At 40.2% G+C, this 24094-nt stretch overlaps 1 protein-coding gene and 1 long non-coding RNA gene across 9 annotated transcripts in view; both read left to right on the forward strand.

The window, feature by feature from the left end:
* Nucleotides 1–14993, forward strand: part of Ttc33 (tetratricopeptide repeat domain 33) — a 44202-nt gene extending 29209 nt beyond the window's left edge. For 4 of the 8 annotated variants that reach the window (XR_015660049.1, XR_015660054.1, XR_015660055.1 and 1 more), the window contains exons 4-6: nt 362–493; nt 11992–13492; nt 13553–14993. Coding sequence is in view for 4 of the 8 variants with exons in the window: in XM_087618283.1 (XP_087474409.1) it covers nt 362–493; nt 11992–12345 (486 nt within the window). In the remaining 4 variants the exon portion in view is untranslated. 8 annotated transcript variants of the gene reach the window in all.
* Nucleotides 14994–20246: 5253 nt separating this feature from the next.
* On the forward strand, nt 20247–23653 carry LOC148006654 (uncharacterized). The gene is made up of 3 exons (XR_015674129.1): nt 20247–20966; nt 21172–21457; nt 21531–23653. It is a non-coding gene; the product is annotated as an uncharacterized LOC148006654 (long non-coding RNA).
* Nucleotides 23654–24094: the final 441 nt, after the last annotated feature.

Consider the following 24094-nt stretch of genomic DNA (forward strand, 5'->3'; position numbering starts at 1 on the left):
TTCTCAACAGGTAGATATATGCTTGGGACTGGGTGCTGGTTAAACAAACTTAGTTATCTAGTTTTAGTAGCAAGACTCCTGTATTTCCTAAAAAGTACATGTACATAGTACATCTTGGTTTTGACCAGATGGACATAGAGACGGTTTATATTTTCATTTATTTTGGGAGTGAAGAAAAGTGTGGACTTTCCGGTAATGGATGTAAAGCAGGGAGTAAGTCGTGGAAATGCTGGGTGCCAGATTACAATACACTTTGTAAAGGAAAATCATCATCTGTGTGTGATCATCAGCCAGGATTTGTCAGTTTATCTTAAAGTGCTTATGGCAGGTTTTGTTTATACATCTTCTGGTTGGCACACAGGTCCTGATGTCTCTTCATGAAATGTTTCCAGCAGTACATGCGGCGGAAATGGCTGTCAAGCGTAACCCACACTCATGGGAGTCTTGGCAGACTTTAGGTCGAGCTCAGCTTGGATTAGGAGAGATAGTCCTGGTAAGGAAATTAGATTGTTATAATGCTCAAATTGAAGTATATTTTGATTTTCAAAATAAAATTTTTACAGGTGCATGTTATTGTTTACTGCCTCAGCCTGCTCTCCTGGATTCTCTCTACCCTCTTGTTTCTCCCTTACCCTACCCTGCTGGTGCACTTTCTTCCCTTAGACTGACTTACTTTTGTGTCATTTAATATATGCATAGACGACTTTATGAGACTGTATACAATCTAGGAACATTAGATGAGAGAACGTATATGATGTTTGTCTTTCTGAGCTCAGCTTGATACACTTAATATGATTGTCTATGGTTGCATTCATTTTCCTGAGAATAGTATGACGTCATTCTTCCTCCACTTTTTCCTCATCTGCTCTGATGTTGGACACCCAGGTTGTTCCCTACTTAGCTGTTGGGAGTGGTATTGCATAGATATTGATGTGTAAGAATCTCTGTGACATGTCTCCTTGGTGTCCTTTGAGTAAATACCCAGAGTGGTGTAGCTGGATCAAAGCTGGGTCAGATGATAGATCAGTGTTGAGTAAGTTACTTTGTTTTTCCTAAAAACCCTCTATGCTTTTCTCGGAATTTCACCGAGTTTTGGTTTATGTTCTCTGATAGCTAATGAGGAATAACATTCTTCGTGTTTATTGGCCATTTGTATTTCATCCTTTTCTAGTTTGACATTTTAAAGTTAAAGTTTAATTACATTGTTTTCCCCTTTTCTTTCTTGAAGCCAACCATTCCCATGTCCTTCCCCTTGCTCTTTCTCAAATTCATGATCTTTTTCTGTTATTGTATCTGCATGTAAACAGACATATATAATATATATAAATCTACACGTATATAACTCTACACGTATATAATCTGCTTGGTGTTCATTGCTTGGTGTGATTTCAGGACTGAGCACTTGGTGTTGGATAGCCAGTCAGGGTGCTGATCCCTGGATGACTGTTTCTCCTCCTCTCAGGATTCCTTATGTGTCTGTAGTTCCTTTGGTGGTCGTGGGTCCTGTGTGCTTTACCCCTTCCATGTCACTATGTCTGGTGGAGGTGTACTTGGTCTTGTTGAGGCACCCAGATTGTTGAGGTTTAATGGGTGAAGCTGTTCTGTTCTTTCTGGGAAATAGAGTCTCCAGGTAGATTTCCTAGTCCTCCGGGTCTTAGTCTTTTGTCCCCCTCTTCCTTGATGGCCCCTGGGCCTTAGGTTCAGAAGTCGAGTTGTGGATTTGAATTGAGGCTGGGCTCCTGCTGATCAGTGTTCATGTATTTTGGCTGCTTGTGGTTTTCTGTAGTGGTTTCCATCTGTTGCAAAGAGGAGTTTCTTTAATGAGTGGTGAGAGCTACACTTACTTGTGGGTATAAGGATAAGTATCTACAGTGCAGTTATAATTGTGCTGACTTGTTAAAGTGGCAGGACAAGGTTTCCTCTGAGATCAGTGACCTCAGTAGCCTCAGGAAGTTGGCTAGGTTTCCGGTACCAAGCATCATTGAGCAGGCAATAAATCCTATGAGATCACCATTAGTTACCACCAAGATACGAATATCATTATTGTACCCATAGGAATATTTGGCCATGCTAATTGTTGTAGTGCTTCCGAGGCATCACAGCAAATAGGACTTTTGGTTGCTTCCCGTCCACTGGTAGTTTACATACTCCCCTCCAGTGCTGTGAAGCTCATCCTCAGGAGGGGACTTTTGGGTCAGATCTAGCTCAGCTCTTCTGAGTCTTCTCTCTGAAGTTTATGATTTCTTCAGCAATAGGGAGTTAATGTTCCACCTCTGAGAGGCAACCAAAAGCAATAGCAATAACCTATAATGTTTTGGGACTCTCTTGGACTACTCTGACCAACACCTTGAAAGTGAGTTTCTCATGCCTGGTACTGGAATTTGTTTTTAGTCTATGGCTCTTGAGGGGAACATTATTAGTCCGAGTGGCATAATGGTATTTAAGCCATGTATGCATATGTATACAGAGACATGAATATGCATTGTCTGTAATTCTTTTTAAAGACATTTTTTTGTTATATATAAGTATACTGTGGCTGTCTTCAGACATATCAGAAGAGGGCATCAGATCTCATTACAGATGGTTGTGAGCCACCATGTGGTTGCTGGGAATGGAATTTAGGACCTCTGGAAGAGCAGTCAGTGATCTGAGCCATCTCTCCAGCCCGCATTGTCTGTAATTGTAGGTACATGAAATAGAATCACCCTTGAGGACATCCTTCAAATATCTTTAGTGCTGTCTTCCCCACCTCCCTCTCCCTCCATCCTTTCCCCTGTTCCCCTTCACATCAGTGCGTCTTCCTGCTTTCTAGGAAAGACTTGCACGGAATGCATCCATCCAGACTGAGCAAACAGGACTAGCAATGCAGAGGAGGAAAGGCTGGTTAGGAGAACTCTAGTTTAGGGTGACAGGATTGAGAAAGTAAGAACATGGAGGAAAGTGGGTCAACAACAACAACAACAACAAAGAATTGGATCACTGAAAAATATTTAGGATGTCCTGGAGAAGTTGGAAGGGAAAGGAGAGCAGGGAAAGGAGTAGTAGTTGTTCATGAACAACTGCTCACTCTTGTGGCCCTTAGCCTCCAGTGCTGAAATTAGCTTGGGTCTGCCTTGTTACTATAGCATAGGTCATTGTCACCTTTTGATTTTCTTGGTGGCTGTTTTTTTTTTTTTTTTTTAAATACATGTGCTTCATTTTGAAGAAATAAAATGATTTTTTTTTTTATTAACTTGAGTATTTCTTATATACATTTCGAGTGTTATTCCCTTTCCCGGTTTCCGGGCAAACATCCCCCTCCCCCCTCCCCTTCCTTATGGGTGTTCCCCTCCCAACCCTCCCCCCATTGCCGCCCTCCCCCCATAGACTAGTTCACTGGGGGTTCAGTCTTAGCAGGACCCAGGGCTTCCCCTTCCACTGGTGCTCTTACTAGGATATTCATTGCTACCTATGAGGTCAGAGTCCAGGGTCAGTCCATGTATAGTCTTTAGGTAGTGGCTTAGTCCCTGGAAGCTCTGGTTGCTTGGCATTGTTGTACATATGGGGTCTCGAGCCCCTTCAAGCTCTTCCAGTTCTTTCTCTGATTCCTTCAACGGGGATTCTATTCTCAGTTCAGTGGTTTGCTGCTGGCATACGCCTCTGTGTTTGCTGTATTCTGGCTGTGTCTCTCAGGAGCGATCTACATCCGGCTCCTGTCGGTCTGCACTACTTTGCTTCATCCATCTTGTCTAATTGGATGGCTGTATATGTATGGGCCACATGGGGGGCAGGCTCTGAATGGGTGTTCCTTCAGTCTCTGTTTTAATCTTTGCCTCTCTATTCCCTGCCAAGGGTATTCTTGTTCCCCTTTTAAAGAAGGAGTGAAGCATTCACATTTTGATCATCCGTCTTGAGTTTCATTTGTTCTAGGCATCTAGGGTAATTCAAGCATTTGGGCTAATAGCCACTTATCAATGAGTGCATACCATGTGTGTTTTTCTGTGATTGGGTTAGCTCACTCAGGATGATATTTTCCAGTTCCAACCATTTGCCTACGAATTTCATAAAGTCGTTGTTTTTGATAGCTGAGTAATATTCCATTGTGTAGATGTACCACATTTTCTGTATCCATTCCTCTGTTGAAGGGCATCTGGGTTCTTTCCAGCTTCTGGCTATTATAAATAAGGCTGCGATGAACATAGTGGAGCACGTGTCTTTTTTATATGTTGGGGCATCTTTTGGGTATATGTCCAAGAGAGGTATAGCTGGATCCTCAGGCAGTTCAATGTCCAATTTTCTGAGGAACCTCCAGACTAATTTCCAGAATGGTTGTACCAGTCTGCAACCCACCAACAATGGAGGAGTGTTCCTCTTTCTCCGCATCCTCGCCAGCATCTGCTGTCACCTGAGTTTTTGATCTTAGCCATTCTCACTGGTGTGAGGTGAAATCTCAGGGTTGTTTTGATTTGCATTTCCCTTATGACTAAAGATGTTGAACATTTCTTTAGGTGTTTCTCAGCCATTCGGCATTCCTCAGCTGTGAATTCTTTGTTTAGCTCTGAACCCCATTTTTTAATAGGGTTATTTGTCTCCCTGCGGTCTAACTTCTTGAGTTCTTTGTATATTTTGGATATAAGGCCTCTATCTGTTGTAGGATTGGTAAAGATCTTTTCCCAATCTGCTGGTTGCCGTTTTGTCCTAACCACAGTGTCCTTTGCCTTACAGAAGCTTTGCAGTTTTACAAGATCCCATTTGTCGATTCTTGATCTTAGAGCATAAGCCATTGGTGTTTTGCTCAGGAAATTTTTTCCCGTGCCCATGTGTTCCAGATGCTTCCCTAGTTTTTCTTCTTTTAGTTTGAGTGTGTCTGGTTTGATGTGGAGGTCCTTGATCCACTTGGACTTAAGCTTTGTACAGGGTGATAAGCATGGATCGATCTGCATTCTTCTACATGTTGACCTCCAGTTGGACCAGCACCATTTGCTGAAAATGCTATATTTTTTCCATTTGATGGTTTTGGCTCCTTTGTCAAAAATCAAGTGCCCATAGGTGTGTGGGTTCATTTCTGGGTCTTCAGTTCTGTTCCATTGGTCTATCTGTCTGTCTCTGTACCAATACCATGCAGTTTTTATCACTATTGCTCTGTAATACTGCTTGAGTTCAGGGATAGTGATTCCCCCTGAAGTACTTTTACTGTTGAGGATAGTTTTAGCTATCCTGGGTTTTTTGTTATTCCAGATGAATTTGCAAATTGTTCTGTCTAACTCTTTGAAGAATTGGATTGGTATTTTGATGGGGATTGCATTGAATCTGTAGATCGCTTTTGGTAAAATGGTCATTTTTACTATATTAATCCTGCCAATCCATGAGCATGGGAGATCTTTCCATCTTCTGAGGTCTTCTTCAATTTCTTTCCTCAGTGTCTTGAAGTTCTTATTGTACAGATCTTTTACTTGCTTGGTTAAAGTCACACCGAGGTACTTTATATTTTTGGGTCTATTATGAAGGGTGTCGTTTCCCTAATTTCTTTCTCGGCTTGTTTCTCTTTTGTATAGAGGAAGGCAACTGATTTATTTGAGTTAATTTTATACCCAGCCACTTTGCTGAAGTTGTTTATCAGCTTTAGTAGTTCTCTGGTGGAACTTTTGGGATCACTTAAATATACTATCATATCATCTGCAAATAGTGATATTTTGACCTCTTCTTTTCCGATCTGGATCCCCTTGATCTCCTTTTGTTGTCTGATTGCTCTGGCTAGAACTTCAAGAACTATATTGAATAAGTAGGGAGAGAGTGGGCAGCCTTGTCTAGTCCCTGATTTTAGTGGGATTGCTTCAAGTTTCTCTCCATTTAGTTTAATGTTAGCAACTGGTTTGCTGTATATGGCTTTTACTATGTTTAGGTATGGGCCTTGAATTCCAATTCTTTCCAGGACTTTTATCATGAAGGGGTGTTGAATTTTGTCAAATGCTTTCTCACGATCTAATGAAATGATCATGTGGTTTTTTTGTTCTTTCAGTTTGTTTATATAATGGATCACGTTGATGGTTTTCCGTATATTAAACCATCCCTGCATGCCTGGGATGAAGCCTACTTGATCTTGGTGGATGATTGTTTTGATGTACTCTTGGATTCGGTTTGCCAGAATTTTATTGAGTATTTTTGCGTCGATATTCATAAGGGAAATTGGTCTGACGTTCTCTTTCTTTGTTGGGTCTTTGTGTGGTTTAGGTATAAGAGTAATTGTGGCTTCGTAGAAGGAATTCGGTAGTGCTCCATCTGTTTCAATTTTGTGGAATAGTTTGGATAATATTGGTATGAGGTCTTCTATGAAGGTTTGATAGAATTCTGCACTAAACCCGTCTGGACCTGGGCTCTTTTTGGTTGGAAGACCTTTAATGACTGCTTCTATTTCCTTAGGAGTTATGGGGTTGTTTAACTGGTTTATCTGTTCCTGATTTAACTTCGGTACCTGGTATCTGTCTAGGAAATTGTCCATTTCCTGCAGATTTTCAAGTTTTGTTGAATATAGGTTTTTATAGTAAGATCTGATGATTTTTTGAATTTCCTCTGAATCTGTAGTTATGTCTCCCTTTTCATTTCTGATTTTGTTAATTTGGACACACTCTCTGTGTCTTCTCGTTAGTCTGGCTAAGGGTTTATCTATCTTGTTGATTTTCTCAAAGAACCACCTTTTGGTTCTGTTGATTCTTTCTATGGTCCTTTTTGTTTCTACTTGGTTGATTTCAGCTCTGAGTTTGATTATTTCCTGCCTTCTACTCCTCCTGGGTATATTTGCTTCTTTTTGTTCTAGAGCTTTTAGGTGTGCTCTCAAGCTGGTGACATATGCTCTTTCCTGTTTCTTTCTGCAGGCACTCAGCGCTATGAGTTTTCCTCTTAGCACAGCTTTCATTGTGTCCCATAAGTTTGGGTATGTTGTACCTTCATTTTCATTAAAATCCTAACAAGTCTTTAATTTCTTTCTTTATTTCTTCCTTGACCAGGTTATCGTTGAGTAGAGCATTGTTCAATTTCCACGTATATGTGGGCATTCTTCCCTTATTGTTATTGAAGACCAGTTTTAGGCTGTGGTGGTCTGATAGCACGCATGGTATTATTTCTATCTTTCTGTGCCTTGGTGGCTGTTTGTGATACACACTGCCTAAAAGTGTCAATTCGTGATGTTTTCCCTAGTCTCATCTTACTTAGTGGTTTTAATACTGTGACAATTTTTGTAATAGATGTTTCATTTGCATAATTTGGTATTTCTTTGCATCACTGTACTACTGTTTTGTGAACAGTAACTTTTTTTTTTTTTTTTTCCGGAGCTGGTGACCGAACCCAGGGCCTTGCGCTTCCTAGGCAAGCGCTCTACCACTGAGCTAAATCCCCAACCCCCATTAACTATTTTTATTATTTCATTCTATTCACTTTATACCCTGAACTCTATTCCCCTCCTAATCCCCCCCCCCCCTTCGGTCCCTTTCCCATGTGAGAGAGTGGAGGCCCTCCCCGGGTATCTCCTCACACTGCCACATCAAGTCTCTGCAGGACTAGGCTCTTCTCCCACTAACGCCAAACAAGACAGCTGGGTTAAGGGAACAGATTCCACAGATGTTGTCTCAATCAGGGTTTCTATTCCTGCACAAACATCATGATCAAGAAGCAAGTTGCAGAGGAAAGGGTTTATTCAACTTACACAGTCACATTGCTGTTCATCACAAAAGGTAGTCAAGACTGGAACTCATATAGGGCAGGAAGTAGGAGCTGATACAGAGGCCCTGGACGGATGTTACTTACTGGCTTGCTTCCCCTGGCTTGCTCAGCTTGCTTGCTTTTTTTTTTTTTTTTTTTTTTTTTTACATTTTATTTTATTTTTTTTTATTAACTTGAGTATTTCTTACATACATTTCGAGTGTTATTCCCTTTCCCGGTATCCGGGCAATCATCCCCCTCCCCCCTCCCCTTCCTTATGGGTGTTCCCCTCCCAACCCCCCCCCCCCAATTGCCGCCCTCCCCCCACCAGTCTAGTTCACTGGGGGTTCAGTCTTAGCAGGACCCAGGGCTTCCCCTTCCACTGGTGCTCTTACTAGGATATTCATTGCTACCTATGAGGTCAGAGTCCAGGGTCAGTCCATGTATAGTCTTTAGGTAGTGGCTTAGTCCCTGGAAGCTCTGGTTGCTTGGCATTGTTGTACATATGGGGTCTCGAGCCCCTTCAAGCTCTTCCAGTTCTTTCTCTGATTCCTTCAACGGGGGTCCTATTCTCAGTTCAGTGGTTTGCTGCTGGCATTCGCCTCTGTATTTGCTGTAATCTGGCTGTGTTTCTCAGGAGAGATCTACATCCGGTTCCTGTCGGTCTGCACTACTTTGCTTCATCCATCTTGTCTAATTGGGTAGCTGTATATGTATGGGCCACATGGGGGGCAGGCTCTGAATGGGTGTTCCTTCAGTCTCTGTTTTAATCTTTGCCTCTCTCTTCCCTGCCAAGGGTATTCTTGTTCCCCTTTTAAAGAAGGAGTGAAGCATTCACATTTTGATCATCCGTCTTGAGTTTCATTTGTTCTAGGCATCTAGGGTAATTCAAGCATTTGGGCTAATAGCCACTTATCAATGAGTGCATACCATGTATGTCTTTCTGTGATTGGGTTAGCTCACTCAGGATGATATTTTCCAGTTCCAACCATTTGCCTACGAATTTCATAAAGTCGTTGTTTTTGATAGCTGAGTAATATTCCATTGTGTAGATGTACCACATTTTCTGTATCCATTCCTCTGTTGAAGGGCATCTGGGTTCTTTCCAGCTTCTGGCTATTATAAATAAGGCTGCAATGAACATAGTGGAGCAGGTGACTTTTTTATATGTTGGGGCATCTTTTGGGTATATGCCCAAGAGAGGTATAGCTGGATCCTCAGGCAGTTCAATGTCCAATTTTCTGAGGAACCTCCAGACTGATTTCCAGAATGGTTGTACCAGTATGCAATCCCACCAACAATGGAGGAGTGTTCCTCTTTCTCCACATTCTCGCCAGCATCTGTTGTCCCCTGAGTTTTTGATTTTACTCAGCTTGCTTTCTTATAGAACCCGGGACTACCAGCCCAGGGACCACACCACCTACAATGGGTTGAGCCTTACCCCCCTGATCACTAGTTGAGAAAATGCCTTAAAATTGGGTCTCATCGAGGCATTTCCTCAACTAAGGCTCCTTTCTTTGTAATAATTCCAGCTTGTGTCAAGCTGACACATGAAACCAGCCAGTACAGATGTGCAACAGCTTTAGGAATAGCCCCCGCTCTAGTTGTTCATGACCCCCATGAAGACCAAGCTGTACATCTGTTACATATGTGTAGGGAGGCCTAGGATCAGGTAACAGGTATTGGTGTTTGCCCATGGGATGGATCTCAAGTTGGGCCAGTTATTGGTTGGCTATTTTCCTCAGTCTCTGCTGTATCCCCTGTGCCTGAATTTCTTGTAGACAGGGTAAATTTTCGGTTGAAAGTTTTGTAGATGGGTTTGGTGTCCCTATTGCTCCACTTGGATTCTTGACTGGCTACAGGAGGTGGCCTCTTTAGGTTTCATATCCCTACTACTGTGAATCTCAGCTAAGGTCATCCCTCATTGATTCTTGGGAACCTTCCCTATCCCAGGTCTCTGGTATATCCTCAATATACTTACCCCCAACTTCCCACCAGCTGCAGATTTCCATTCATTCTCATGGCCATCTGGCTATCTCCCCCACCTCTCTCTGCACCTGGTCCTGAACCTAACTTCTCCCCAATTCCCACCCAGATCCCTCCCTCCCTCCCTTTCTTCCTCCCTCCCTCCCTCTGACTCCTATGACTATTTTATTCTTTCTAAGTGGGATTCAAGTATCCTTGTTTGTGCCTTCCTTGTTTAGCTTCTTTGGGTCTGTGGGATGTGGTGTGGGTATCCTGTATTTTATGGCTAATACTCACTGATTAGTGAGCCTATACTATGTATGCCCTTTTGGATTTAGGTTACCTCACTCAAGATGATATACTCAAGTTTCACCCATTTGCCTGCAAAATTTATGATGTATTTATTTTTAATAGCTGAATAGTATTCCATTGTGTAGATGTACCACATTTTCTTTATTCATTCTTCAGTTGGGGAACATCTAGGTTGTTTCCAGTTTCTGACTATTTTGAATAAAGCTGCTATGAACAGAGTTGAGCAAGTGTCCTTGTGGTATGGTGGGACATCTTTTGGGTATATGTCCAGGAGTGGTTTAGCTGGGTCCTGAGGTAGAACTATTCTGAGGAGAAACTGCCAAATTGATTTCCAAAGTGGCTGTACAAGTTTGAACTTCCACCAGAAGTGGAGGAGTGTTCACCTTGCTCCACATTCTCACCAGCACATGCTGTCACTTGAGTTTTTATTTTAACCATTCTGATAGGTGTAAGATTGAATCTCAGAGTCATTTTGATTTGCATTTCCCCCATGACTAAGGACTTTCAATATTTCTTTTTTCTCAGACAGTCGAGATTTCTCCATTCAGAACTCTGTTTAGCTCTGCTCCATTTTTAAATTGGGTTATTTGGGCTGTTGGTGTCTAACTTTCTGAGTGCTTTATAAATTTTGGATTATTAGTTCTAGGTCAGGTTGAACTATTGTTAGGGTTGGTGAAGATCTTTTCTTAATCTATGGGCTGCCGTTTTTTCCTAATGACAGTGTCCTTTGCCTTCCAGAAGCTTATCAGTTTCAGGAGGTCTTGTTCATCAATTCTTTTTTTTTTTTTTTTTGGTTCTTTTTTTCGGAGCTGGGGACCGAACCCAGGGCCTTGCGCTTCCTAGGTAAGCGCTCTACCACTGAGCTAAATCCCCAGCCCTTGTTCATCAATTCTTGATCTTGGAGCCACAGCCACTGGTGTTCTGTTCAAGAAGTTGATTCCTGTACCAGTGAGGCCAAGGCTATTCCCCACTTTCTGTTCTATTAGAGTTAGTGTATCTGGTTTTACTTTGAGGTCTTTGATCCACTTGGAGTTCAGTTTTGTGCAGGGTAGAGTCTGTAAGATTGTATCATCAGCAAACAGGAACGGTTTTACTCCCCACACCCCATTTTTGAATGATCTATATATTTTTCTTTCCTAATTCTCTGGCTAGGACTTAGAGTTTAGTCATGAGTAGAAATGGGAAGAAATGGTTGTCTAATGCTAAATGGTCATCCCTGAAAACAAACATAAAAGTAACATTATATAGACTGAGCAGGTTACATTTCGGAATATATGCATATATGTGTACATGTAATAACAATTAATGAAAAAAGAGACCTTGAACTTGAAAGTGAACAGGGAAGTGCATCTGAGAGCATTTCCAGGGAAGAGAGAGATGATGTGATTATATTATAGTCTCTAAAAGTAAAAAGAAAAAAAAAAGAGCTAGGAAGAGCTGGACTCATTCTTGATCTTGCTGGAAAGACTTTCACTGGTGAGTGTGGTGTTGGATTTGGGTGTTCTGTGTATGGCTTTTACTTCTCTCTGTTATTAGATATCATTACCATTTTAATCATTAAAGAGATACTGAATTTTGTCAAATGGCATTTCTTTATCTATTGGTACAAACTGTATGATTTTTTTATCTTTTATTATGTGGTATATTATACTAGTTGTCCCATACTGAACTGCGTGATTAGCATCCGAGGAATAAATCTCATATGGCCATAGTTAATGATTCTTTTAAGATGCTCAAACCCTTGTAGCAGTGCCCTCGATTTAGGGGCTTTTAAACACCAGCATTTTGTTTGTCTTTTCCCTCACACATGTATGTGTTTTCTCTACTATAATTGTCTAGTTATTACGACAGCCTGTCTTTTTAAAAAGATTAATTGTAAAAATTATATTTGTGTGTATGTGTGTGTGTGTGTGTGTGTGTGTGTGTGTGTGTGTGTGTGTGTATACACGCATATATAACCATACTTACTTGAAGGTATATAATTCTACCTAACTTGTTGGTTTTTAGAAATAACCCAAATGAAAAAATCTCTTCTCCCAGGCAATTCGAAGTTTTCAAGTAGCCCTGCACATATATCCAATGAACCCTGAAATATGGAAGGAAGACCTTTCTTGGGCCAGAAAGCTCCAGGAACAGCAGAAGGTAGCACAGAGGATTGAAAAAAAGGAAATTCCACCGGAAGGACCAGACCTCTCACCAGGGGCGATTCCTGACTATGACTTTGAGAGCGATGAGATCGTTGCTGTTTGTGCCGCTGTGGCGGAAAAACAGAAGTCAGCGTCTGCAAATAAAACAATGGTTATTGTGTCAGCTTCTGGGACAGTTGAGATAGTAAACGAGAAGGAAGAGGGCTCTTCTGCCCCAGATGGCTCTGTCTTTATCAAAGCCCGATGAAGCCATACACAATGAAAAGGTGTTTGAACCTTTTCTTTCTTTCTTTTTTTTTTCGGTTGCTACTTAATGCTTAGATGATTGACATAGGCATATGTACTCTGGAGGAAAAGGGAAAAAAGATCCTGTTTTAAAGTGAGTTTTTTAGATGATACATACCAGAATCAAGTTGTGGAATTATTCTCAGTGAGTGGACTGTGTTATATACTTAAGGTTAGCATCTTAGGTGAAATGTGTTTTGATGAGAAGCATTTGACTTGACCTTATGGGAGTTTCCTTAAAGCCGCAGTTTGGAAAGGATGTTCTTGAATAGTGTAACTAGACAGGCCATTACTGCAGTGCCCACATGGAGACTTTGCTTTGTGATAGAGGAAGTGTGCGGCTTCTTCCCTCCTGTGAATCTGCTGCTGTCATCCCCCCATTTTTCTTGCTTCACTGGTGTAAGTTTTCATCAAGATGAATATTTCTGACGTTCATTTGGATTCAAAGTTATCACTGAATATGTTATATGTGAATATTTGAAATATTTTGAAGTTTGCCTAAAAATGCATGCAGATGTATATGTCCTGAACATTTCTTTGAAGATTTTGTTCTTGTTGTCCTAATGTTCTAATTTGTGCTTCCATTTTGACTGAAGTTAAGAAGTGGTAAGTCCCTCAGTACTTGGTAACCAGATACTGGTGTGTCAGCGACGGACTCGTCTTCCTCTTCAAGATGGAGTCATCTTTACCATAAGTCAGTCCTTTGTAAAGATGGATGGCATTTGCAGATCATCTGTCAGTAAAGTCTACTCCTGCATTATCCTGATCAAAAAAGAGTTTCTTTTCCTTTTTCTTTTAGTGGGGAGGTTAACCTAAACTAGCCCGCTGGATTAGCACCCGCCACTGAGCTAGATCCTCATACCTTTTGTTCTTATTTTTGAAAGTATGAAGAACCTTGAAAACCTTTTTTCCCTTTTTGGCTTTTGTTTTTTAGCGACAAGTTCTTACTTTTAGCCCATGCAAGCCTCAAGGTTATCTTCCTGACTCAGCATCTAGACTGCTGGGGATACAAGTATGATCTACTAGAGCTGACTAATACTTCTTGCTTGCAACTTTATAGTGCACAATTTAAAAACATCTTTCTAAATAGCTTTTTGGGGAACTATACAGTGAAATGAAAATAAATAGTTACAACATCTTTCTAAATAGCTTTTTGGGGAACTATACAGTGAAATGAAAATAAATAGTTACAAGTTCAAATCACTATCAAATCTCTTTAAAAGTAAAAAGACAAAGTTATTAGAGTGTCAGTATGTGACTGACAAGCAAGGAGCTGGAATGTGATTAATGTATAATCCCACAAATATGAGATGGATACGGTAAGGAAGAGTTCAGTGCGTGGTGTGGTAGCTAATGCCTATAATCCCAGCACTGAAGAGGCTAAGGCAGGAGAGTTGTAAGTTCAAGGCCAGCCTGGGCAACATAGCAAGCCCCTTGCCTCAGAACAAAGCAAAAACAGTTGAAAAATAAAACAACTCAAGAAAAAGTTTATTAGAAATTCTGAGTCACGGTCACAAACCAATGCTATTGCTGTGAATTACTGTTTTTATTGCATATATTATAGTACAAACATATGCGACTGTCAGGTGCTGTTCAACTCTGATACTCAGGCAGTTATGATTGATGTAACATTTTCTTTTAGAGATAAAAGTTATCTCTGTTGTATTATGTAATCTTAGCAAAAACTGTTGAGACATATAAATATGGTCTGTATTTTTATGAGGATGATATTTTTGAAAGTATTTTAACGGAATGTTCTCTAGTTTTTCTTCCATAGTTAGAGAATCAGCAGTTTCCTTAAGTATTATATTCACCCCCCCCCAATTATATCTTCAGATAATTAGCCCCAGGATAGCAGAGAGTTTTAGAATGATTAAAAAAATATTTTGTTAAATAACAAGGGATATTCTCAGAGAATAGCTAGATGCCTAGAGAATTGAATATGTCACATTTGATATGTTACATACAAATGTCTGTTTACTATATGATTTGTGAATAGTTTTCCATCTGTGTCTTGGAGAGTTTCCTCTTAGATTTTGAAAATTAGATTTGTATCTTTTTTTTTTAAACACTTTGCACATTTCCTCATACATGCTTGCTAGCTCCAGGAAGAGCTTGTCTTAGTTAGGAATATTTCTTCTCACTTCTTCTGAATTTTGGAAAGATCTTTATAGTCTTATCTGAACTTACCGCTTGTGATACTGAAAGATGGTTGTCAGTTAGAGATTGTTCTTGGCATAGAGTCTGTGCCTCAAGTCCCCGCGTGGCCTGCATGTCGCTCCCCACTGACGATCCTGTTGTTCAACTGTACTGGCTGGTATTGGTGGGCCATGCTAGTCCTCTACTATCCAGGTATAAGACACAAGATAGATGTGAGATGGGGGCAAGGGAGAATGAGTTATGAAGAGGAAGGAAAGGTTCATTTACCAAAAGGTGAAGAACCTTCCATGCAGGAAGAGAAACACACATCTGTTAATTTGCTGTGGTATGAGCAACAATATATAAAAGTTCACTAAGACGTTAATTCTAATAAAACTCAAATTTTATGAATCTGGAGAAAATGATACTCATAACAATATAATTATGTTTAATAAATGATCATAAACAACAGCATTAGTGATAGAATTATATTGACTATGGATTTGTGTTGTTCTGGCGTCAAATTGTATGGTGTAGATACTTACTCGAGCATTACACATTGAGACCATTCTGGAAAACTTGACACTCATGTTAATCTCTCGGATGCAGGTGCCTAGTGTATAAAACGTTGTATCGTAAATATCTAACAGTATGGGAAAGTTATGAGGGAGACATAACTCACATCTGCTGCAGCTGGACAAAACAGGCTGCTGATGGCATAAACATGTAAATATTTTAAATTGCTATTAGCTCAAACTAATGAGGGGTTAAAAGGAGTTATCTCGGAAAACTGGTATTTTCATGATTGTAGCTGGACAGCTCAGCCTCTGTCAGTTTGCAGGTTATACTTTGCACGGTTACTCACAGGCCGACTTCACTTTCCCAGCACTAAGAGAATTAATTATTAATCAGCTCTTACATTTCCTTCAGTCAGAAAGCCTTCAAACCGCACTCGGTAGCAGACATTCTAGGCTGGGTTTCATGACGCGGCATGCGTCTAAATGAGTTCGGAGTTAACACAAGAACCGTGATCATCGTCTTCCTTCAGTGTGTGTGCTGAAATGGGATTTTCTGAGATGAGATGAGTTTATGATTGTCGGCACTGTAGGCTAGAGAAGCTCACTTCTACCGCCAGTAATAAAGCACGGCACTTTATAAATTACCTCTTTACCGAAGTCAATTTAAGTGAAATGAAGATTTTTTTATCTGAAGTTGTGTCCCCTAGCCACATGCAGAATTGAATAGGACTATTTGAATGAATGCAGGAGCTGTGGTGGCCCTTTGGCTAGTACACAGTTCCTTAGTAAGTGTTACTGTGTGGTACTTGGAGGGTGGTGGGGGACTGGTCAATGTGAACGGACTTTGTTGGGGAAGGCAGGTTAGGTAGGAATGAATTCCTTTCATCTTACTTCTTAGCAAGTCCATTAACCAAGGAATCCTGGTCTGCCACCCACCTCCTGGGGCGATGAAGGACAGGATGTACTGGTCAGTCCCTTTCTCCTGTTCTCTGGGTTGGTCATGTCTCCTCCATCTGCTTTGTGAAGGGGAGCAGTGAAGAGCTGGTGGGTGTGGGGAGGATGATGCCTGTGCTTCAGAGCTGCCAGTAGGTCTGTGAGGTCTCTCGTTATAACCTTAGGTTCAGTATTACCTGGCCATTATATGCAGTCATTGGGCAGTCCCCAGGTCTTCTCTTAGGTAGTTCAGAGGCCACAAGGACACCTTTAAATGCTAATATTTGCTTTGGACTCATTTAGGATCCTTTAGGACCCCCTTAAATACTAATAAAGATTGAGTATATTTTAAAGTAAGCATGAATTTTAGAAAAACACAAAATGTAGAAATCCTAATTTTTGCCTTTTTTTTTAAGTTGTGGAAATTTTATTGAAAATGAACAACAGGATGACTTGCCTACCTTTGCGGAAGGTCTACTGCTTGGAATGGTAGGAAGCCAGAAAGGTGAAGGGAGGAATGTGGAGCGAGGTACAGTGTCCTGTGCTCACTTTTGTGACGACTGAGAGTTATCGCATCCCCACTGGCACTGCCACCATGAGGGGTTCCATATCCACCCAAAGTCTCCACACATTTTAAGCTCTCTGGTTCACCTCCACCCCGGTACGCTCTCTGCTTCCTGTGGCTGTAAGTTAGACGTTATTTTTATAGAACTATAAATAAATAAACAAACAGACATACACTATGTACTCATGCGTGTTCGAAGTTCTTCATGCTCAGTTGATCCGTGGTGTTGCTCGTGTCAGTGATGTTTCCTGCTCCTTAGTATTCTCTTGTAGCAGTGTACAACCGCTTAGCTGTTGGTCACGATGGGCATTCTGCTGTTTTGCTTTATTGTGAGTAAAGCTGCTCTCTACAAATTATTCATTCTGTTATAGACGCACTGCTTACTGTATCCTAAGTGATTAAGGCCGACCCCTGCTGTATGTGGACCGTAATATGAAACCTAAAATCTCCCTAACTGTTTTCCAAAGTTACCCTTCCGTTGTGTTCAGCAGTTGCTGGACCGTGCTCGTTTTCTCACCCCTCTGTCAGTCTTGGCATTGTCCATCTTTCTCGGTTAGCCGGGCTCATGGATGTTGTGTTCTGGTGATGTGGGGCTTCATTTCTTCCTTTTTTCCCTTTTTGACACAGGGTCATGTGTTCTACTAAGCCAGCTTTGAACTTGCAGTGTAGGTGGCGATGAACTTGAACTACTGATCTCCCTTTTTTCCTCCCTTCAGGTTTTGAGATTATAGGTGGTGTGGACCATCACACCTGGTTCATACGATGCTGGGGATTGAGCCCCGGGGTCGGTAAGCACTTCTGGTTGACCTGACTCCCAGTACCTGGTGCTGTTTTTTGTGAATGTTCTTGGCATTATCTTTTGGGGAGAAGTATAGATCCAAATTTCCCCATTTTAAATTTTGATTTCCTTACTCAGTTGTATAACTAACACTGGATAAGAATTCCTTATGAGTTACTGTTGTGAATATTTTCTCTCCCGTAGTTTTCTTCAAACACTATTCAGAAAGTAGACACTTTAGACTTTGATGAAGGCCAGTATATACATTTTTCTTTTCCTTTTTCAGTTGTACTTATGTGGTGAGAGATCCTCTAAGTCACAAAGAATTTCTATATTTTCTACTATATATTTTTAGTTTTAGCTTTTTGTGACTAGTTTTGTTGTTTGTTAAGTTCATTTTATATGTATTTATATGTAATACATAGTAAAAATTGAGGTTCAGTTTTTGATGTCTAGCACTGCTCATAGAAAAACAATTTGTCTCTACCTGACATAGGCTTATCTTGTACTTGGGAGCAGAGGCACCGTTGTGGCTTCCAGGACAGCTCAAATAATAAGCAAGTATATATGTAAATAAATAAATAAATAAAGTAAATTATGTCTTTTTGTGATAAAGTATAGTTATTTTACAAATGTTAAATCAGTTACATCTGGGATAAATTTTCTGAGTCATGATGGATTATCCATTTTAAGTATTGCTCAATTCAATTTGGTAATATCACATTAAGGATTTTGTATCTGTTCATAATGGGATATTGGCTTGTAGTCTTTTTTTAATGTCTGTGTTCATTTTCAAATAGGAATTATGCTGCATTACCCTAAGATGAGAAGCACCTCTACCTTCTCTTCTCAGAACATTTCTAGGTGTAATTATTGTTCTGTATACTTAATAGAAATTTCACACGAAGTCACTTAGGCCTGGCTTTTTCATTGGGAGATGTTTAATTACAAATTTACTTTTAAAAATAGCTATAGTGCACGTATTATGTGATATTGAATGATACTGTTAAAGTTCTGAAAGCCCTTTCATGGCCATGTTGATATGCCTTACAGTCCTTTGTTATTTTAAAGCCTCATTCCTGTCCCCTACCACTTTAAAAAGATTTTTTGAGATTATGACACACAACATCATTTCTCCCTTTCCCTTCCTCTCTCTAAACCCTCTGAGATACCCCTTCCCATTTTCTTTCAATCTATGGGCTCTTTTCACTGATTGTCACACACACATTCTTTAATATAATCTGTCCAGGCTGTATAATGTTATTGTATGTGTTACTTGTGTGTTTTTAGTGCATTTGACTCTGGATAAACAGTTATCTGCTCCTAGCTTTCCTCAGTTGCCTGTATTTGCTTGTGGAGGAGTGAGACCTGCGGCTTTTCCCCTGTCCAGTATGGCATGTCCATCGGTGTCATCCCTGTTCTATGTTTGGTCAGTCATGTTGGTGGGGCTTTATAAATGTAGCGTCTAATGTTTCTAGGAGACACAATCTTGCAACAAATCCCTTGATCTTTTCGTTCTTTTTTTTTGTTACTTTATGTGCATTGGTGTTTTGCTTGCATGAATGTCTGTGAGGGTGTCATATTGCTTATACATTGGTTGTTAGATCTAGAGGTTTGGTCAGATTCATTTCTTAGTGGGAGCAGGAGTCAGGGAGGAGGGTGGTAGTTAAATATCATACCAGCATGTACCGATTGCCCTTTTCTGGTGTACTTTCCTTGTTGCAGAGATGAAACACCTCACAAACAAACCTGAAGGAAGGGCTTGCTTTGGCTTCTCGTTTGAAGATGGAGTCCACCTTGGAGTGGAACGCAAGGTGGCAGGAGCTTAAGGTCACATCGCATCTGCTGTCAGGAAGCAGAAAGAGCTGAGTTCTGGTGCTTAGCTCACTTTCTCCTCTTTGCTCAGTCTAGGACTACAGCCTAGGGGACAGTGCCACCTCCATTTAGAGTGGGTGCTTCTACAAACACCCCAGAAGTCTGTGTCCCAGGTGATTGCAGATAGCATCAAGTTGATGAGATTAACCATCCAATCTAGGTCATTATTTCACTAGAGATCATAATCTCAGTAATAATTCTGATTGTCTTTTGTTCCCAGAAAAAACTGAGAACAGATTCCCTAAATCAACTCTATTTTCTTTCTCTGGGAAACAATTTATTTAGTGAAGCCATTTAGGAGGAGTAAAGACCTGGTTCTTTTTTTTTTTTTCTCATTAAAATTTCAAATGTGAAGTTAGCATACAACATGGTTGGTATGATTATGACCCTGTCACACATATGCCATTGTACTTCGTTCTTGTTGTTCATTCCTCCTAATGGACCGCCTTGTTCCCCCTTCCCTCAGCCCAGGTAGTCCCCCTTTCTGTTTTATTGTCATATACAGTCCATGAACTGTTGTACTCACATGGCCTCCCTCAGATCTCTTCCTCCCATGGTCCTCTAGTTTTATATTTCACACCTTCTGCACACAGATACCCCCAAACCACACTCACTCTCTCCCTCTCCTTCTTCCTCTCCCTCTCCCTCTCTTTCTCCCTCTCCGTCCTACATATTAAAGGAAATAAGAACAGCATTTGTCTTTCCAAATCTAGCTTCCTCACTTAATGGAGTGATCTTTGGTTCTGTCCATGTTCCCACAAACAAGTCTTCCAATGGTTTAGCATTTGAAAAACAGTGTGTTGGTTCCCTAGCATTCTCCAGTGGAGACCAATGAACTGTTTAGTTTTGTTGTATCTTATACTGCCCTGCATTAAGACATATTTTGGTATGTTTTGTTTCCCAAATTACTATGCAATTTAATTTTCAAGGTAGTTATATTAATTTTGCACTTCTACCAACTGTGGAAAAATCTCTAGTGTACTTGGTATTCTCAAATTTTTTATGGTTTTACTGTCTTTTTATTAATGTTTATAAATAAGACATTATTTTTTCTTGTTGTACATAGATCTAGCTTGTGGCATGCTTATTCACTACCTGTCTCCATGTAATTCATTGTCATTTGCTTCAGTCTATATTCATTGTTTAATGACTATATATATAATTGCTACGTGTAGTGGACTGAGGTATATCATACTTATCTTTTCATTCCTGCATCCCTCCTTGTTTTTCCTGGAGTCAGTAAGCATTTTTTGATTTCTATGTATATATTACAAAACCTCTCCAACTTTAATAAATTTATAATTTATAATTTAGTAATGTTAAATATCAAACTATCTATCTTCAAAACAAAAACTTAGGCATGGCTTAGTGTTCTCTCCCTCTATGTGGCTTCATTTTGTCCTTGGTCTGCTGCACAGTGGTCATTGACTGCTCTCCCCATGCATGGAATTCTGTTCTCATTTGAATTAGATTCTGTTTTATGCTTCTGGAGAAAGCAAAGTACTCACGTAATTGTTGACATTGTGAATGCACGTTGTTTAAGACACAGGTAAGTTCCACGTTCTCTTCTGTCCCCCTTTTCCATGGTGGGACTGGAGAGAGTGCCACAGCAAAGTATTGAGTGAATGAGTGAATGAGTGAATGAGTGAGTGAGTGAATGAGTGAATGAGTGAGTGAGTGAATGAGTGAGTGAGTGAGTGAGAGTGAGTGAATGAGTGAGTGAGTGAGTGAATGAGTGAGTGAGTGAGTGAATGAGTGAGTGAGTGAATGAGTGAGTGAGTGAGTGAATGAGTGAGTGAGTGAGTGAGTGAATGAGTGAGTGAATGAGTGAGTGAATGAGTGAGTGAGTGAGTGAATGAGTGAGTGAGTGAGTGAATGAGTGAGTGAGTGAGTGAGTGAATGAGTGAGTGAATGAGTGAGTGAATGAGTGAGTGAGTGAGTGAATGAGTGAGTGAGTGAGTGAATGAGTGAGTGAGTAAGTGAATGAGTGAATGAGTGAGTGAATGAGTGAGTGGGTGAATGAGTGAGTGAGTGAATGAGTGAGTGAGTGAGTGAATGAGTGAGTGAGTGAGTGAATGAGTGAATGAGTGAGTGAATGAGTGAATGAGTAGTGAGTGAGTGAATGAGTGAATGAGTGAGTGAGTGGGTGGGTGAGTGAGTGAGTGGGTGAGTGAGTGAATGAGTGAATGAGTGAGTGAATGAGTGAGTGAGTGAGTGAATGAGTGAGTGAGTGAATGAGTGAGTGAGTGAATGAGTGAGTGAGTGAGTGAATGAGTGAGTGAGTGAATGAGTGAGTGAGTGAATGAGTGAGTGAATGAGTGAGTGAGTGAGTAAATGAGTGAGTGAGTGAGTGAGTGAGTGAATGAGTGAATGAGTGAGTGAATGAGTGAATGAGTGAGTGAGTGAGTGAATGAGTGAGTGAGTGAGTGAATGAGTGAGTGAGTGAATGAGTGAGTGAGTGAGTGAATGAGTGAGTGAGTGAATGAGTGAGTGAGTGAGTGAGTGAATGAGTGAGTGAGTGAGTGAGTGAGTGAATGAGTGAGTGAGTGAATGAGTGAGTGAGTGAGTGAGTGGCAGAGATGTTGATGCTGATTTGAGAACTAGAGGTCGAGCTCTTTTCCTTTACCCAATGTGATACTTGCTTGGCTCTAAAGTACCAACTGTGGCCCATGGCAGCTGCATGTCCAGTGTTGCTAGATGATCTCTCTTGCTGTAAAGCTTTGTTGTCTAGTTCCTGTTCTCCTGGACCTGGAAAGCAATCATGTGATCAAAACTTCAGAGTCAGGCTCAGGCTTGGATCTGGTAGTCAGAAGGTATGATGCAGGGGGATGGTAGAGATCATTTCATTAATTTTTGTCCTGAGACTAGTTCAGGTAGTTTATAGAAAATAAGTGTTTAGTATTGCATGAATTTTTCTAACTTCATATTCAAAGCTAAAAAGTATAGCTAACAGTAAATATTGTTGTGCCTGGATTTTACCATGGCCTTTTGTGTTGTGTCTCCACGTGTAAGCCCGTGGAGAGAAATGTGTGCCATTTGGGAAATACCAATGATTCCAAGACTCCTGGCCCATTGCATTTCAACAGTTTTAGCGATCACATTTCTTTCTCAAACTTGACCCAGGTGATTGCATTTACCCTCTTGTTCACTGTGTCATACTAGACAAGACAGGACTCTGTACCAGACAGTTAGGCCATCAGAATTTTCTCACGTAGAAATCTAAAACCAAGTAGTCTGAGCAAGGGTTCTACAGCAAGGAACAGAGCAACACAACAGTCTTTACCATGTAGCTGTTAAGTCTTACAGTCCACCATGGACTAGAGACGGAACAATGATGGCTTTCTTTCCCTTGGCTGCTCTTAAAAGTATATACTAAATTCAACAATAAATGAAATTGTATATCTGTCAAGTTCATTTGTTGACTCTCAATGTCCTTAATATGGCTGTATTTGTAGATTAAGTGTTTACAGGAAGGATATCAACATGAGATCCTTTCCAGGGTGCCTGGTGTTTTTATAATGGGGTGGGGTGGGGTGAGTGGAGATTTTCATACAAATGGAAATACACACAAAGGCCATGTGGGAATATATTGGTAAAGTTGTCAAACCAACAAGAGAAACCTCAAGAAAGTCAACCCTGCCAACACCCTGCCAATAGAACTTCGAGAAAATAAATTCCTGTTGGTTAAGCCATACCCTATAGTATTTATTGTGACAGCCTTGGAAGATTATTGTATTTTAGATAAACCACTAAAAATTAAAATTCTTCAATGGACATTTCTCTGAAATAGAAAAGTAGCCAATTTCTATATATATATGCTTTCAAAATATCAATCAATGGGGACAGTAATGTTGACAAGGTTACTGAAAAATCAGGGTCTTATATGTTGCTGGTGGGAATGTGAAATTGTATAGTCATGTGGAAAACAGTTCAACATTGCCTCAAAACACTGAACTTAGAATTACTGTTTGTCCTAGCACTTTCATTCCGTTATGAGCCCAAAAGGTTTAAAAACATTTATACACAGAAAAGTTCTTAGCATTTTTACAATAGCCGAAGAATGAGATCAGTGAAAACTGATCAATTAGGAAAATGGCGTATCCATCTCATGGGCTGTTACTCAGACATAAAGAGGGCTAAAGTACTGATTAAAGTCATATTAGCGACTAATGAAAATGTTACTCTACCATAAAAATGGACAACAGAAATGCCAGCTATTACATTATTTTCCTTGTAGAAAATGTTCACAATAGAGAAATCAATAGGCATATACAGATTTTCAAGAAGGGGCTGAGAATAATGGCTATTGATTGCAAGGGGCAATATGATTCCTTGGGATGATGAAAATGTTTGGGAATTGGACATCAGTGATCGATGCGCTTTTTTAGTTGGACATACAGAAACGTTTTAAAGGATGTATCTATTAAAGAATAAATGTCATAGTATATGATGTTTCAGTAAACAAGAGTAAGCCAAATCAGTGTTCTGGAGAGCGAATCTGAGGTAAACATGAGTGAGATATATCTTGCTTATTAGTAATACTAATTCATGAATGAGATTTTTGCTTGCTCCATGGACATAGGTGAAGCTATATACACATTAGTTTATATATAAATCTAGGGATGGATGGTCTCTATGGATTATGTTCGTGGAGGCAAAACAAAATCCAGTTTAACACACATTTTTTGAAACCAATTAGGCATTGGTTCAGATGGTAACAGAACTTTGGAAGTTTAAGCTTCATGTTCCTTTCTTGAGCCGTTCTTACCTTAAAATCCCTGAGGCAAGGCCTGCAAAGATAATGTCTTTCTTTTCTGCTACTTTCTAAAGATGTCTCTGAGCATGTGCAAATAGTAAACCGTGACTTCAAGCCTCTAGGTTGATTGTTGTTAAAGTATCTCCT

Source organism: Rattus norvegicus, chromosome 2 (genome assembly GCF_021556685.1).
Source record: "Rattus norvegicus strain SHRSP/BbbUtx chromosome 2, alternate assembly SHRSP_T2T, whole genome shotgun sequence".
Lineage (NCBI taxonomy): Eukaryota > Metazoa > Chordata > Mammalia > Rodentia > Muridae > Rattus > Rattus norvegicus.